Here is a 17500-nt window from a genome sequence, read left to right as displayed (position 1 = left end):
TTATTGCATTCGTTTCAATTCTGCCTGCTAATTGAAATGAACAGTGTTTGTCCTATGTGAATGATTTTTTGCACGATGCTTGCGTAATTTTTTTTAACGTGAGAGGCAAACAAAGGCATTTTCACACGAATGTGCAAGCTTTCTGGCGTTCATTACAAGAACGATAACTATACATATAACTAAAACAATAACTATATTATTGTCCACACCAGTGCACAATGACGTTCTGTTTATTATGAGCACGCTGCAGTTTTGTCATCTGCAGCTTTAAATACTTAAGCTTGTTAAAGCAGGATTCTGACTGGCTGTCAGTTGCTTTACCATTCATTAGCTTTGGGAAAAAGTCATTGATTCCAGTGACATCGTTCCTCTGTGTTATTGTTATAGTTCTGGTGTTGACTTCCTGTTCTCACTGAATTTGAACGATTATTAAAATATAGTTATCGTTATAGTTATCGTCCTTGGTGCAAACTGTTTTTTTTTTCTATTATAGTTGTTTTTTCTGAACAAAAACAGTCCATTATGCTGCTTCAGCTAGTATTGGTTATCATATTGTTTTAAATTTATTATCATAATCATAATCAAACTCGTTTGTAACGCAGATAGTTTTACCATTTATTGCGTGTTTTGTACTCTTCTAGTTATTTACCGGATGAATCTGAATGAGTGAGTGTGATTCAAAACAAGCTTGAGGTGGTTTCATTAATCTTTTCGGCTGACTCGTTCAAACGATCTGGTCCTCAAGGGTTTTTAAAAGTAACACTTGGTCATGTGACCAAAATTTGACCAGTGGGAATGTCCGAGGGGCAGGTCCTGTTTATGCCATCCCACTGGATTTCAAACTCGAAAACACATGTGATGTGTTCCCATCCGTCAAGAGCCGTCTCTAGCATGTGAGCGGCCTTAAGGCACAGTCACGCTAGGTTTTGCATTCATGCGCATGTGAATGTGCACACAAGCATAAAATATCATTCTTTGCCTTTTACAGCTTCATCTGATGAACGCTCACTGCAGAATTCATATAGCAAAGATGTTTGGACATTTGAGATCCCTTTTTTTCTAGAAGAAAACATCAAGGACGCAGTGGTTCCTGACTAAAAACATGAGCCATTAGCTCCTAAAATGAAACCTTTAGTTGCCAAATGAACTTCTTGCTGCCAAATTCAAAGTTTTGAATGCAGAGAGTCTTACATTAGCTTAAGTCAGTATTGTGCATTAGGGACATTTTAGACTAATAAGTGTTGTCTGTTACAATTTGATGCTGTCAGTGACTGTATTTGTGTCATATAAATATCACTGTTTTGTAAGAACATTTCAGATTGTTTTAAAAGAGGTAAATATTTTGTTGATTACTCATCCACCTGTTGACCATACATTTGGACCTTGCTATATTCTAAACCATAACTAAAAACAATAATGTAAAAAACAGTTCAGATGCTTTGAATGTGTAACTTTACTTAAAAGTTTTCATATAAACAAATATTTAATAAATAGAGTTATAGTAAATAAGACTCACTTACCTGGCTGCCGTTAGTCGCAGTAACGGTTCCCGGTTATTTTCAAATTCGAAAAAATGGCGCGCGGTTCAGTGAGGGAGTCAGTTGGGAACTCGTAACGGCTCTGAACGATTCGCTGCGTGCGTGATTCTGATTCGAAACAGTTGCTAGTTTGTGTCATGAATCTTCTTGACGGACTCATTCAAAAGAACTGATTCACGAGTCATTTGCACGCGAATGGGACATCACCTCTCGCGCTGAGGAAACGCTATACTGATCAATCAGGTGACGTGACGTGCACGAAGTTTACTCGATTTTAAAATTATTGTGGACAATATTTATTATTATAGTTTCTATACATTAAATGAAATAGAACATGTAGGGAAAACTCTTATTTTGTCGATTTTTCTATGTACAAAGTTCAGTTTATTTCTTTACGTGTGCAAGCACACTTATTTGACAGTAAAGCTCTTTCAAAATTCTGATATATCAGAAAAGATGCACCTTTTGCAACCGTATATGCTATATTTAGTGGTGTTTATTAAGATAAGCATCATTATAATTATTATAAACTACCAATTATTGTTAATAATTCTATATTATAAGAATAATAATCATAATACATAAAAAAACAACACTAATCCTAGGAATCTTAATGCAGCTGTTGGTCTTAATATCAGAATGAGTCCGCTGCTCACAAGAAGCTCCTTACAAACACACAATAACAGCATCTTAGAGGAAGGGGGCGGAGCCAGAGATGTGTTTTCAAGCACATAAAGATATTAATGAGTGTAATATATGAGTTTTGTTGTGTGTTCTCAGGACGTACTACAATCACATGTCTCTGCCTGGGACCCGTAGAGATGGAAGCAGGTACGAGTACCTACCAAACACGCCCCGAGACCCAGCGCACAGAGAACCACTGGCCTACAACGTAAGATCTTACCAGCATCAGATTATGATGAGTACCATATTTTTAAAAAACTACATCCATAATGAAATCAGTTTTTAAAATATTATACTTTTATATCAGTATGATTGTATTTTTTATGAAAACGATTTAATTTAAAACCATATCATTATTAAATTGATATGTCATTATGAATTTGAATGAATACGAATATGTCAGTATACATTATTTTAATAAATAAATTAAATGAGAAATGATTGGCATTTCTAAATAATCATAATATGATAATAATCATGACCAGTTAATAATTAATACTAAAATTAATACATTTATATATATACATATATAATTTTATCATAAAAAATATAATTTTATCATATAATTTGTAATATAATAATTAATATCTTATATTTATATTATTATTAATATATATAAGTACTTTTGTGTCCTGTCTAAATAATTTATACTAAAATAAATTAGTAAAATATATTAATAAAAAATAATAGAATAATAAATAGAAATGACTGGGATTTATTTTTATTACTATATTTTATTTATTTATAAAAACAATATTTTAATGTCTTTTTTAATGAGAGTTATTAATATAATTAGTTTTATGCATGCAGATCATTTCAGGATTTTGATCTTTAAACCAGTCTGATATGTGTCACATTTAAAATGATGTTAATAATCAAAAACAAAAACAAAGGATAATCACTGGCACTTGTTTATGGTGTGAATATCAAAAATGTCTCTCCAAACCCTGATCACTCTGCAATGCCAATCTTAAATGAGCGTTTAAAGCAAGCTGTCCTGTTAGGAAATGCTAAACTGTGTGTGTGTGTGTGTGTGTGTGTGTGTGTGTGTGTGTGAGAGAGAGAGAGAGAGAGAAAGCTGTTCTCCAAACAAACACGTTTTTCAAAATGGAGCTGCTCTCTTTTGCTCTGGAATTATTCATGCATTTAGCTACGCTTGGGAATACACACACACACACACAAAAAAAAAAAAAAAAAAATTCAAATGTGCATTGCGCAGGAGGAAACAGCCTTTAATAAAGCGGCTGAAGGAGAGACAGACAGGAAACGCTGTTCAGTTACTGTTCAGTCATTTCAGATAATCACTCTTCCACATCACAGCCTCATTATGCTAATAATTCATCAGGAAAGCAGTGGAAATGCTCGCATGTTCTTCTCACAAGAGCAAAAAGGGTTTGAAATCCCATCACCATTCATAATAGTGATGCTCTTCTTGATGTAATAATTCAAAATGTACTTGAACCGCAGTCCGGTTCTATGTTTAACGGCGTGTGACGTGCTTGTTTCAGTTCTCCAGCGGCGTGTCTCCGCGACAAAACTGTCTGATCAGATGCTGCAACTCCAACATGGACGAACCCAGAAGTTTCCAGAGTCAGGTGAGAGTCTCAGCGTGAATATATGACCAGGACTTGAGGAATAATTGATGAAGAACTACTGAGTTATTGAACATTCAATGACGAATGTTCGGAGTGTTTGTTCAAGGCAAGACATCACATGGTGTATAGTGTAAAAACTGACTAATAAACATCAACATACTTGCCCAAATTGATTGAATACATTAAGAATTGCAAAAATTATTTTGCATATGTTCAAATGTGCATTAACAGAAACCCGAACTCAGGTGAAAAAGTCTTGTTTGATTTTGTTGCCATATTAGAGTTAAAGCTTTTTACCGAAGGAATTTTGGATTTCTATAGCTCTGTAAATCAGAAAATACTTAATCAACACCCTAAAAAAAAAATAATAAAAATAATAATAATAATAATAATAATTTGACCATGTTTTAAGCAATAAACTTAAAACTGGAGAAACAACTCATATTGAGAAAATGGCCTTTAAAGATACGTTTAAATTAGATGCAACTAGGTAAAGTGCAAAAATAATAATAATAGAACAGGCCAATGATATAGGAACAAACCCTTCTGTAAAATCCTTCAGAATATAGATCTGAATAAAACTGTCAAATTTGGAAATAAAGAAACATCTTTTTTTTTTAAAGATATTGAAGTCTACTGATGCAAAGAGATAAAGTGCAATAAGATTGTTTTACAAACACTTTGTTTTCTTTCCCCTGAAACAACGTTGTCAAAATCCTCAAATCTCAAAATTAACCAGTGCATGAAAAAATACTGATGAATGTTTTTCCCTGTAGTGTCTTGCCCTAAAAAAATGTGGTGTAGTGAAAAACATCTGTAATATAGTAAAACTGCGACAGCAGCCAATTAATGCAGACTGAGTGAATCTGGAAGGATGTAGAGTTCAGAGTTCAGATCTGAGGGATTGTTGTTGTTCTGGTTCTCGTGTGATTCTCTTCATCCGTCACAGACCGAGAGGCGAGGAGAGTCACATGTTATGTAAGTTATGTGTTACCAGGCAACTAGCGATCATAAATACGGCTGAAGACTGTGAGCCACCGGAGTGACTCTTGTGCTCTGATAGAAGACCATTCAATCAATAGAATTCATTAGAATTTTCCTGCGTTTCTTAATTACTTGAGATGCATTCACACTGACAGTGATTTAATCTGCTTTGTGGATTAATAGTCAGCGTTTCTACTCGACTGCAGTATCTAATGTACAAAATGCTATTGGCTGTCGCTGCTCATTTGCATATATATAGTTAAGCTCTGTGTAATTGTTGCATCGTCAACGGACGCCCATGTCCGCTTAAATTAACTCAACTATCATTGAAAATAAATGTTTTTTGTTGCACATTTCTGCCAGCCATAAAAATACCCCATAAACTTTATCAAAGTTATAAATGCATGTGTATTTAAACTGACTGGATGAACCACACATGAGTTTGCTGTTAATTAACAAATATGCACAAACCTGTAACAGTAAATGGTACTGAATCATTTAAAAACCGCACAGAAACCTTGCACATTGAGTCCGATGCATTTTAATTAATCCGTAATGGTACTTAATGGAGTCTTCAAGCAGTGAGGATGATTTTCTCGTCCTCTCGCTTCTTAAAAAGAGAAGGGGAAAGGAAATGTTGTTTTGTCCATCCAATCCGTTGTTTGTATCTCAATCCTGAGATATAGAGAGGACAGAGAGTTCCCTCTCAGGAGCGGTGGGGATTATCACAGGAGATTCATTAAAAAGAACACAAACAATCAGTTTGATGCTTTGCTAGCGATACTAGACCCACATATTAAAAAGAACACCACCAATTCCTGTGAAGTCAATGTGCAAAGATCCTTACAGTGCTTTGTGTTGCGTGACAAAGTGGATCAACTTCACAGTCGCCTTTCTGGATTTTGGCGTTCGCTTGTACGATGGCTCTGAATTGTCAAAGCACCTCTCAAAATGCTTGCTACAGATGCGAAAAAATCAAACAATTTCGGACTCAGTGTGCAATGACCTTTAGAGAGTGCTTGTAGATACAACATAGCGCATAAAAACACCCAAAGAGTCTTTTTACCCCTGGTAAAATCAATCAATGTCATAATATGTGTGTGTGTCTGTTTTCAACAGACTGATGACGATGATTATATGATGGAGAAACCCCTGGGTTACCTGCCTCTTCATCACGAGCTGGACAGCGGGCTCGGCTGGACGGATGGTAGCTTCCACCAGGGGGAGCTGTCGGGGGGGGAGACGGAGGAGGGGCTTGAGTGCCACGGGAGTCGTCGGAGTCCTTCATCTCGTCTGAACTGAGCGACTCGGGTTTCTACAGCGTCAGCACCGGCGAGTTCCTGCGCTTCCAGCGTCTGCTCGAGAAACGCATGCGCCATTACAACGCCCGCATGCACCACCAGGGGGAGCCGTGCTCTCGCGAGCGGTGCGACAGCCAGATAAAACACCCCCTAGAGGCCATCCCAGAAACGCTGACGGTGCAGCCTCAAAATGTCTGCGCGCCCGTCCCGGGATCGCACGGTTTGTTGCGCGTTTCACCCGTACAGTACCGCAAGGCGGAGCGTCCGTGTTTGAACAGGCACAGCTCCAGCAGCGGCTCGCTGTTCAATCCCGGGCCTCATCCGAGTTCTGCGGGAATGCTGAGAAGAAGCAGAACGCTGCATCAACGCCCAGCGACAATGGAGTACCGCAGACGGGCGAGTCACCCGGCCTCGCCCAACTACTGCAGCGCCACACTGCATCCCTGCGTCCACAGAGTCGACCTGCCCATGAATCTCCCAGAGGAGCCGGACTTGGCACTTATGCACACCATTGCACACCCTGTTGTACACCACACTGCACTCCCTACACAGACTCTACACGCAATGAGTCAACCATCCCTGATCTCTCCAGCTCATGAACACTGTTGCATGCCTCTGGATCTTCACGCCAACGGCAGGATCCGAGCATCCACCGAACCGCAGCTCCAGAGGAGCCAACAGACGCCCTACAACAGGTTCCACACTCTAAGTCACACGCCCAGTCAGGACGCCAACGAAACCTGGCCGAAAACTCACCGAGCCCGCGCGGGATCCGTTGGCGGAGGCGGACTCTACAGCACCTTGGAGGGCCACACGTCCGCTAGGAAACCACCCGGCGGGAATTTGCGTGCTTTGCGAAACCAGATGCTGCGGGATTATCGAGCGTCCAGATTGGCGGACGAGCGTAGCGGCATGAGCACGGACGAAGAGAGTCACAGCGAGGTCCGCATGGGTCGCTACTGGAGCCGCACCGAGCGCCGCGAACACATGCTGCAGAAACAGCGACAGGCCAGAAACAACGACAGCTGCGGCGTAGCTCCGTCAGGATTGGTGCATAGCGGCGGAGTCATGGGAGGAGCTAACAGAGAGAGTTGTAGCACCGTTCTCGAACTGAGCCAGAGGAAACTAAGTCGCCTGCGGAACCGGAAGCTGCTGGACGACTGGACCACTGTAGAGGAACTCCTAACGCACGGGACACGCCTGGGTCCCAGAGAAGCCGCGCAGCTGCCTGTCGTTGCTCACCGTCACAACTGTATCACTCAACACTCACCTAGCGTGTGTTCAAATTGACTTGTGTGTGTGTATGTTTGTGTGTGCTGGACCAGCCGCACTACACAGAGCTACCTCCTGACATTGAGGTTTACTGTAGATACAGACGTTTCCGAGCACTGTAGTACATTGATTTTTAAATGTTATATTTGCAGTATCTTGTTTCGCATTGTGTTGTGAAGAGAAGTTTTATTAGGGAGCGAATTCACTGCAGTTTGATTCGACCGCATGAAGCAATACAACAGATTACGACTCCAGACTAAACGAATTTCATTTGGTGCCAAGAAAATTTTACATTACAGATCATTTTAAGGTGGTGCTAACCGTGAGATTTAATTTGTTCGACATGATTTGCAACTAGCCTATAAACGGGACATCCGAATTACGTCACTTTCGCACAAAATTTAAAGAATTCCCTTACGGCTGTCTTCCTCTAGCCAATTTGTGGCGTTAGCACAGCCCCTCCTTTCAATCATGAATCTGATTCTCTGGGAATAATATCGGATAATCTAACGGTGGATCGCGAGTCGGATACGCCGGCGATTGGGAGTGCAGGGTCATGCTGGAGATCGGGCAGCGGAAACGTGAGCGTGTTGTGAATGTGTGCGGGTTCTTGCACTATAACTGTAGTTCTGTAGAGTATTTTTAAAGCTATTTTTCTTGTGCTCTTCACAATTGATGTCACGAAAAGAAAATTTCAAAGAACTTTTATAAAGACTCAAATAAGGATTATAGGTGGTATTAACATAAGTACAATTTGGAGAGAAAGACGATCGATGCACTGAACTGTGTTTTGTTCTAACGTGTAAATTTATCAGATATTTCCAGCGCACCTTTCCGCAGACAACAAGGTTTTAACAGTACAATACAATAATCCTCATGAAACACAAGCAGAATTAATTCTGCACAAGTTGATCAGCTAAGTTAGACAAATAAATGGTGTTCTGAATGATTCGTTCTGCTCGCGTTCCATGAACGAGACCTAATTATTTTCCAAAGTAGAAGTATTTTTGGAGTCACCTGTTTCTGTTTTCTTCTTCGCTGAGCAGAAAATCAGGATTTTTCCCACCTGCACTATTTTTGGTGCACGAGCACTAGAGTGTTTACAATTTTTCCTCACAAACTGTGACTCTCTGCGGCACATCTCGCCCTCGTTTCTGAGGTGAAATCACGTCATTTCCACCGTGAGTCAAACGCTGTGAATAATGGATGTGAACGGATATCAAAATAACAGAAAAACTCTGCCTCTCGTTGGATTTTGCTCGTTTCCACTTTTAGAAATCATTTTCTTGGAATATGATGTACATGTGGTTGTAATAAAGATGAGATTTTAATTTTAAAGAGTTTTTTGTAATGTTATTGACGTGGGTGACTTTTCCTAGCCCTCACTAATTTTATTTAATTCAGAAACTGACCGTCTCTGAAGGCAGCGCGTGAATTCCCGCGCTTAGTTTCCACACTTTGACCAACGGATTTCCTAGCGTTCATGAATATTACATCATTTTATAAAGACTGCACTTTCAAAGAGCCGACACAGGATCTATGAATTTGTATATTGACCTAAAATCCTTGACATCAGGTGTAGTTTCCGATTTGACAAATAGCCTACCTTAATGTTTAAACACCATGCTTAATCATTCGAAATTTCAACACAAAGGCCATAAATTTAAATGTTGAAATTGACATACTAAATTGACATTACTTTAAATATCGAATAATTACATATCAAGTCATAATCATCAGGCAAACAGTCGAAATTATGGCTTTAAGCCTACATTGTTAGGTACTAAATTATATCCTGCTAAAAAAAAAAAAAAAAAAACAGACACCATTTCAAAGTTTGTAATGGTTTACTGGTTATAACGGGACTTGTATTGGTTTTAATGGAAACTGTAAATGGACCCTGTGGGTCTCTACTTGGTCACCTGTCTATTGGTGGCTTGTTAAAACCAACAAATCCTAATGAAATATGTCCCCAAAAACACTGAAAAAAAAAAAAAATTGTTAAAAGTGATGGTTTGTAATGGTATTTGTAATGGAAACCATTAGAACTTTTTTTTTGTAATGGGGTCAATTGTTTTTTCAACAGGTAAACATTTGAAATGTGACATGAAAAAGTCAAAATTATTACAAAGCATACTTTGTATCTCATATTAGGCCTATTAGGTAAAAATAAAAAAAGGCAAACCTGACTTTGACTTTTTTAAAAATCTCATAATTCTGACTTACTAAAGCATTATCTTCATTCTTCTGAACTATTTTGAGACAGTTAACAACTACCGTGTGAGTAACAGTGATGTTTTGAGCCTCAAACCAGAGAGAATCTGAACTAAAACTCAGAAAGTTAAGTGTTTCTCAGATTCACTTACTTTGGTCTGGTTTTCACTCTTGAGATTTTTGTGAATAAAACACAGAAACACAAAATGGAATCCAACAGTAGAAAAGCACAAAATGGAACCGAATAACAGAAAAATGTCTTTCTCTCGCTCTTTCATTCACACGCTCCGCTGGCACCTTCTGCTGGATGGAAACGGTCAGGGCAGGAAACAACCATAACCCTGATAACACTGTACCCAAAACACATTTTACACACACGAGGCCACTCTCAAAAAACAAACTGGTTTAATATGTATGCAAAAAAACACAACCAGTGTCAGAAAAAAAGAAACAGACGCAAAACAAAATAAAAAGACATCCGACTGAGTATACGACCCAACTAGTGCTTATACACAGAGACAGATCCATCTACTCTCTAAACAAACAGGATTCCCTCTTCCTATCACTCTCTCTATGTGAGCAAACTGATCAGACGGGCTTCAAACTGTGGCGTCGTGAGCTGTAATGTCCTTCTGTAATAATACAACACAAATACAGTCCATAGAGTCCATAAAAAAAAGAAAGATGTCATTCATCCACACAGCCAGGGGGCGCGCCAGAGGCCTTCAGCTTCAGTCCAAACCCTGAACTCGTGCTGCTTGTACACCGCCGAGACCAGATTTCCTGAAAAAAAAAAAAAAAAAAAAAAAAAAAAAACAGCATTCATGTGGTTAAATTAAACTAATATGTAAAATGAATATTTTCGTGAATAAAAATCGTTAAATCCTTCAGATCAACGTAAAGGTCCAACGAGCAAAGCGAAAAGCATTGCAAATCTGCACCAAAGCTAATTTCGATCCAATTTATGACAAAAATCGGCATATAATCGCAAGCGAATCATCATTCGCATGCTTTAACGCAAGATATGGACATTATGAAAACCACAGCTGGGAATCGTACGACTAAGTTAAAATTGTTAACTATAAAAATTATTTTTCGTTAATAAAAATAAAGCTAAAATAAGATTTTAATATTACATAAAAAAAAACGTAGAACCTAAATTAAAAATGGTGAAGTGCAATAAAATAAGTTTCTATTAGCAAATTTACTAAATTAATAGCTAAAATAGGGAAAATAAACGAAATTATGAAGCACAAAAAACACAAACCTGAAAGTATTTAATATATAATAAAATTAGGGGTGGGCATATGGCCAAAAAATAAAAAATAAAAATCACGATAACACAAAATGTAAAATAAAATACGAAAATAAAATATTATGTTAACTCATAAAAAATTAACATTAAAATAAGATTAATACTAATTAAAATAAAACTAAAAGTTACATTAATGTAACAATTAAAGTGAAAACAATATTTTATTAATACAAAATTATTTAAAAAAACCCTTTTATAAATTAAACTATAAAAAATTTAAATACATCATAAGAAATAATATAAAATAATACTAAATTAATCACAAAAAAATTAAAATTACTAAAAAATTCAAATAATGACTCAGTCAAAACGACTCATGAATCATGCCGCTTTTATAAACATACGATTCGCTCATCTTGATTCATATTTGAATCAGAATCTTTTAAAGATTTGCATCTCAAAACTAATTTTAGTAGTAATGAAAGCAACGGTAGAATTGAACCTTCACCAGTAACGGTCTTTGCTTTTGTTTAGTACCTTGACTGATTTATTAGGCCGGTTTTAGTACACAAATTGTTTTGCTGCAGGGCATCATGGGAATGATCAGGGAGGACAGCAGACCTGAAGCATTCGCTCACACATCGAGTAGGTCAGAGCAGGAAGGACAGGAAGGCAAGCAGGAAGCAGCCAATCACAGCTGAGCTCAAGCCGCACCGGACCCATGCGGGACACAGGGGTCAAAGGTCATCTTACCTGGCGTCCCCAGCCCCTCTGCTCTGTCCCGGAAGACTTTGGGTCTGAACGGAGAGTCTTTGTCTTTACCTTTCGATCCCTTGGGCCGCCCCGCCGCCTTCTTCTTGGACTTACTGTCGCCCTTCACGCCCAGCAGCGGATGCACCTCTGCGAGACACAAGCGCAGGCGTCAGAGGAAGTGACATCATACAAAAATACCAATTTAAATACAACTGTTTATTTGCATTAAACTATAAATAAATCATAAACTAAATTACTATAAAAGTACATGAACAATACTAAAATGACCTGCTGCGCAGTCCAATTCACAAACAAATGACTCCTTTTGAACTGATTCTTTTAAGGACTCAGCCAAAAAGACTCATGAATCATGTCGCTTCTGAATCATGATTATTTATAAACTAGTGCTGTCTATCGATTAATCACAATTTTTCTGAAATGAATTGCGATTAATCCAACCTAACGTTAAAGTTTATCAAGGACATTTATATCGCGGAATAATTATCGATATCAATTTATCGCCCAGCCTTAATCTGAATCTTAGTGATTTGCATTCAATACTAATTTTAGTTAGTAATAAAATAAACGCAACGATAAAATCAAAACCAAAACAATACTATTCTTCTTTTCCGTTTAGTATCTCAGGGTAGTTTTTCATCTCTTACCGTCGTTCGGGACGCCCTGCAGCTCGATGGTGGTGGTGCGGATCTTCTTCTTGGGCGGCCCTCCATCAGACGACGGTTGCCGCTGTTTTTTGTCGCCAGGGCCGCTGTGGGCGGAGCCGTCGTCGGGCGTGGCGTTCTGACCCGCAGCGTCGGGCGGAGGGCCGAACGGGTTCTCCTCAGGGTCCTCCACCTCCGGAGCGATGGGCAGATACAGCAGCGCTTTAAAGTCCTCCAGCTCCTCGTCACTGCAAAACACACTCGATTAAATTGTTACTGAGAAACAACACCAACAAAGCTACTGTGTACGACAAAACCCATAACGCAATTACAATAAAAATAGACTCGATTATATAAGAACAAAAAAAAAACAAAATTAACACAAACACATTTACACTCAAAGATAATTAAAAAAAAATTTCAATTAAAATTTTAATTTTGCGAAAAATAAACTGGTTTTAACAATACGAACCAACAAAAAAACGTCAAAGTGAACACATGTGAAATGGTATGATAATATTAAAAATAATGTAAATTAAAGCAAATTAAATAAAAAAAAAACTTTATTTTGTGAACGACAAAAACCTGATTAAATGATATAAACAAACAAAAAACTCAAAAAATATAACAAATACACATTTAAAACTGCGATATTATAAATTACGTAAAAAATACAGTGAATTAAATTTAAAATTTAATTTAAAATGTCATTAATGTCAAAAACTATAAAAACAAAAAACAATACGAACAAACAAAAACAACAAAAATAAACAAAACACTTGCACTGTAAGATATAAATACTGAAAAAAATGTAAAAGTTACGACGCTCATCAAAAATCTATAAACTGGTTTAAAAGGGGTGGTTGACTGCGATTGCACTTTTTTAATGTTAGTGTGTAATGTTGCTGTTTGAGCGTAAACAATATCTGCAAAGTTACGACGCTGAAAGTTCAGTGTAAACGGAGATATCTTCTTTTATAATTATGAACTAACGTGATGATATTACAAATAGTATAGAATCTAGCGAATTAAATAAACTATTTTGCGAATAAACAAAACCAAATCAAAAAACTAGATTAAACAATAGGAGCAATGAAAAACATCAAGTCTAAAAAACAAACAACTAACACATATGACAATACGTGTAGCGTGAACCAGACAAATTACAAGATTCGATCGGGAGCCTGGTTGAAACATGAGCCGAATTCCACAGAAAGCAGGATGTTGTAAATCAACTCCCTAGCACCACAGTCTGATAACCGACCCAACTCTTTCACAGAACAGCTTTCAACATTAACACCATTGGAACAATTATTGACAATTTCAATTCGAAGAAGAGATTGTCTAATTTGGGGCAAGTAATCGAAGAAATGGGACAGTCTAAACCTCACATGTAAAGCCATGAGATTAAACAAGATCGTTGGATTGACTTCCCCCCACCTAGCAAAACCAGACTGAAATTCCTAAGGAGACCTGTTAACCCCCTCTGGTCTCCACAGGAACATATCCTTACTCCCCAGAATGGGCACAGAGAATGCCTTCCAATGCATATATGCACCAAAATGAAACTCAAAAAGACTTCTAAATGGATATCAGTCCATTGCTCAACTCCATATCATTTATGTAACCGACACATTTGATTTTAATGTTTCTAATCACTTATTGTGTATGTCTTTTTAAATAACTCTTGAATAGCTTTAAGGGATCATATTCATGTTTAGTATGTGTGTGTTCGAATATTCTTGCTTGAAAGGTTTCTGACCATCAGTTATTTGTCAAATGTATCATATTCTTGTTATAGGAATCATGTCCAAATTATACCCTGCAAGAGCGGGAAAATTTCGGACCACGAGCTTGATAAGATAACATATGATTTATGAATGGGTGGGGACAGACAATGCAACACCCCGAGAAAAGACAATATCTAATTGGTCAAGACAACATTTGAGGTGTGGCCAAAATGCCAGCCTAAATACTCAGGACACCATTAAATTTCGCTTTTAGCTTTTGTCAAGCTTTTGCTATCAGTCATGCCGGCTTTTAGCTTTGCTTGTAGTTTAAGCTTTTACTCATGCTTTTAGCTTTGCTTGTAGTTTAGCTTTTAGTCATGCTTTGTCATCACTTTTAGCGTTCTTCGAGCGCCGTTCCAGCGTGCTTCGGCCTGCACGCACGTCTGCTGCTACTTAGCCACGATGAGAAGAAACACCACCTAGTCCCTCGTCAAACTTTACTTCTTTTCTTTTCCCGTTTGAGAGTTTCGTGTTCTGAGTTAAGTTTTGTAACGCCGTGTCTCCGAGTCTGACCTCGCGTGCCCGTCTGAAACTACAACCAGCCCACAACTCTGCATCTTCAGCCTACGCCCAACCACGGGCTTCCCAAGACGTCACTTCAACGACTACTGAACTTCCAGCCAATCAGCAAACCTCGGGAAACCCCCTTTTCAGCGACACAAAAGGGAACCCCGTTAAACAGGCAACGCAAGTAACCTCCAGACTCACATCTGTACTGGTGTTTTATCTAATATAATTTTTAACCCATTGAAGAACTCAGTGCGAGGGGTTAAATTAAGTGATTAAATGGTTGGTTCATGTCTATGCAATTTCACGTATTGCTGTAAACTTGGGATTTCACATTTTCATTCTCTTAAACTCACTCTTTCCTAACGTTCTATCCTCCTGCAACTTGTGTGAATGTTTGGAGTGCGTGTGCTTATGTGTTAGATTAGTTTATATGTCTTAGATTTATCTAATAAAGCCTTATTTATATTGAAAAGAGAAGTATCTTGTGTTTTGTGCTCACAAGTTAATGTCTTAAACTGCCGATCTTGTTACTGTGCTAATTAATAGTGTTTTCACTATACTTTGGATATTAATATCCAGCGCAGATTTGATGTTAAACGGCTCGTTCAGTGAATCGCTGGCCGTTTCAGTGATCAGCTGATTCCCTTTAAAATCTTAAATGATTCCCTTTGAGCTAAATTGACCTGTTCCCTTACATAAGCCAATGACACTAACCACCAACTAACCACATATGACAAACAGTACGACATTAAAAATGACGTAAAATAGTAAATTAAATTTAAAAATAATTTGGCAAATGTGAAACACTTGATTAAACAATATGAACAAACAACAACAAGTTTAAAAAACTCATTTTTAGCTACACCAAATAAAAATAACAAAAAAATAAACTTTTAAAAACAATAAATCAAAAAAAAAACAAATTTAAACATATGAACAACAAAAAACGCTGAAATATCAAAAGCAGAAAATGATCAACAAAAACACATCTGTAACCATGATTTGAAAAACTTTGAAATTGTGTGTTTTTTTTTTTTTTGCAGATGTCAAAATAAACTGGATTAAACTTCGTGAAGAAACAAAAAATGTCAAAACTAAAAAAAACAAACAAAAACACTCGAAACTGTATGATGATAATAACAATAATGTCAAATTACTGGATGAAATGCATTTTCCGATTGTAAAAAAATTGTATTTAAAACCTGACTAAACAATACAAACAAAACTAAAAAGAAGAAAAACACGTGTGTAACTGTATGATATTAAAAACGATGTGAAATTTAGTGCGACTGACCTGCTGCAGAACGCTGGGATGGGATCGACTGATGTGACGTCCACCTCCTCATCCTCTGCAGCGTCCGCACCTGATACACACACACACACATCAGTGTCACTTACAGCAGTGTGTGTGCGTGAGTGCGTGAGTGTGGGTGTGTGTGTGTGTGTTTACCAGTCTGCTCCGGTTCGCTCTTGTCCTCGTCCTCGATGTCAAACTCTGATTCTCTCTCCTCGTACTCCACGTTCTCGTCCAGCTCTTTAAAGTCCGGCGCAAACGCGCTCCAGTTCTCCTGCAGAGATATACTGCTTGTTTTTGCACTATTTCAAAAACAGCCACAGGACTGTTTTGCGTCTCTGAGCAACATGACGGTGTTTAAATGATTCGGTTCAACCACAATGACTCACTTATTAACAGTGACTCGCTGCCACCTACTGGCGCTTTTGATTTCACATTCAAAGTTTATTTTTATTATTTAAATAATTTCAAATATAAATATTCATCATTTTATGTTTAATATATCAAAGCATTATTTATGCATTTGTAATTGCATGCTAAAGGCATTCATGTCCTGCATTAAACAGTGTGTAAACATCTAAATGCCTCTTCAGATGCAGCTTCTGTGTTTCCTCTGCACTGCAAAGATGGATTTTATTGATACTGATTTCATTTGTTTGGTAACAACCTGAATGTCTTATTATTCTAATTCACTGAATAAATGTAAGAAATTATCCCCACAATAAAACGACCACAATGAACTTAGACCAGATGGACAAGGAGGATCTGCTCTGTTCACTCACCACTTGGTTCTGAGCCCAGATGGACACGACGCCGCTGGAGATGGAGGCGATGATCGGACGCACCGGATGCCACTATAAACACACACATATCACACCACATCAGCCAGACGAGAAACACGTGCCCTAAAATAAATGTTGACTGAAATAAAATAAAAATTATGTTCATAAACATTTCATTTAGCGGCCAAGGCATCATTTCTCATCTTCTTAATATATACATGCATGATATACATAATAAATATACACAGTACACACAAACACACATATATATAATATATTTAAAAAAAATTTTTGAAAAAAATAGTATGGCATCAGTTTCTTATTTCTGCTAATATCTTATGTATTTTAAATATGCCGTTCTGCCTATTCTTAATGTATTTTAAATATGCCGTAAAAAATAACAATAACATTAAAAATATAATAATGTTACTACTAAATAAAAATAACAAAATAAATGATTAGTTTAGCATCATCATTTATCGCTGTTATATGTATTATATATATTTCAATAAGATTCATAAAAATAATTTAAACATTACAATACTATTATAATCAAAGAAGAAACTATTTGGATTGTTCTGGATTCTGAATTCAGAGCTATGAAAGTCAGAACCGTGAGATAAAAAGTGGTTCTAATTTATGCTGAATCTGAATCATATCTCTAGTGTATAAGTTAATGTCAGTGATATGAGAGCGTACAGCGACGTCCAGCAGCAGCTCTCCGCGCGTCCCGTGGAGGATCTTCACCAGGTTCCCGATGCTCTTCTCCCAGATGTAGAGCGCGTGCTGCCGCGCAGATCCAGCTACGATATACTCGCCGTCACCCGAGAAACAGCAGCGCTTCCAACGGCGTCCTGAACACCACA

At 37.6% G+C, this 17500-nt stretch overlaps 2 protein-coding genes, 1 long non-coding RNA gene and 1 pseudogene across 4 annotated transcripts in view; 1 reads left to right on the top strand and 3 right to left on the bottom strand.

Annotated features, from left to right (window-relative positions):
* The window catches only part of LOC109064437, a 30944-nt gene extending 29374 nt beyond the window's left edge, over positions 1-1570 (bottom strand). For both annotated transcript variants that reach the window (XR_006157911.1, XR_006157912.1), the window contains exon 1: positions 1521-1570. This is a non-coding gene — a long non-coding RNA (uncharacterized LOC109064437). The remainder of the gene's footprint in view (positions 1-1520) is intronic.
* The window catches only part of LOC109064427, a 195802-nt pseudogene that overhangs the window by 146765 nt on the left and 31537 nt on the right, over positions 1-17500 (bottom strand).
* Positions 1-17500, top strand: part of LOC109075252 (cryptochrome-1) — a 198361-nt gene that overhangs the window by 163548 nt on the left and 17313 nt on the right.
* Positions 9980-17492, bottom strand: LOC122133875 (retinoblastoma-binding protein 5-like; the record flags this gene model as incomplete). The annotated part of the gene is made up of 7 exons (XM_042749333.1): positions 9980-10371; positions 11597-11743; positions 12262-12506; positions 15853-15922; positions 16009-16126; positions 16635-16706; positions 17334-17492. Coding segments are annotated over 7 exons (903 nt in total), but the record flags the coding sequence as incomplete, so codon positions are not given.

The sequence above is a fragment of the Cyprinus carpio genome, chromosome B22 (genome assembly GCF_018340385.1).
Source record: "Cyprinus carpio isolate SPL01 chromosome B22, ASM1834038v1, whole genome shotgun sequence".
In the NCBI taxonomy this organism is placed as follows: domain Eukaryota; kingdom Metazoa; phylum Chordata; class Actinopteri; order Cypriniformes; family Cyprinidae; genus Cyprinus; species Cyprinus carpio.
Note: the sequence above shows the minus strand (reverse complement) of the source record. Positions and strands in the feature narration are given on the sequence as shown.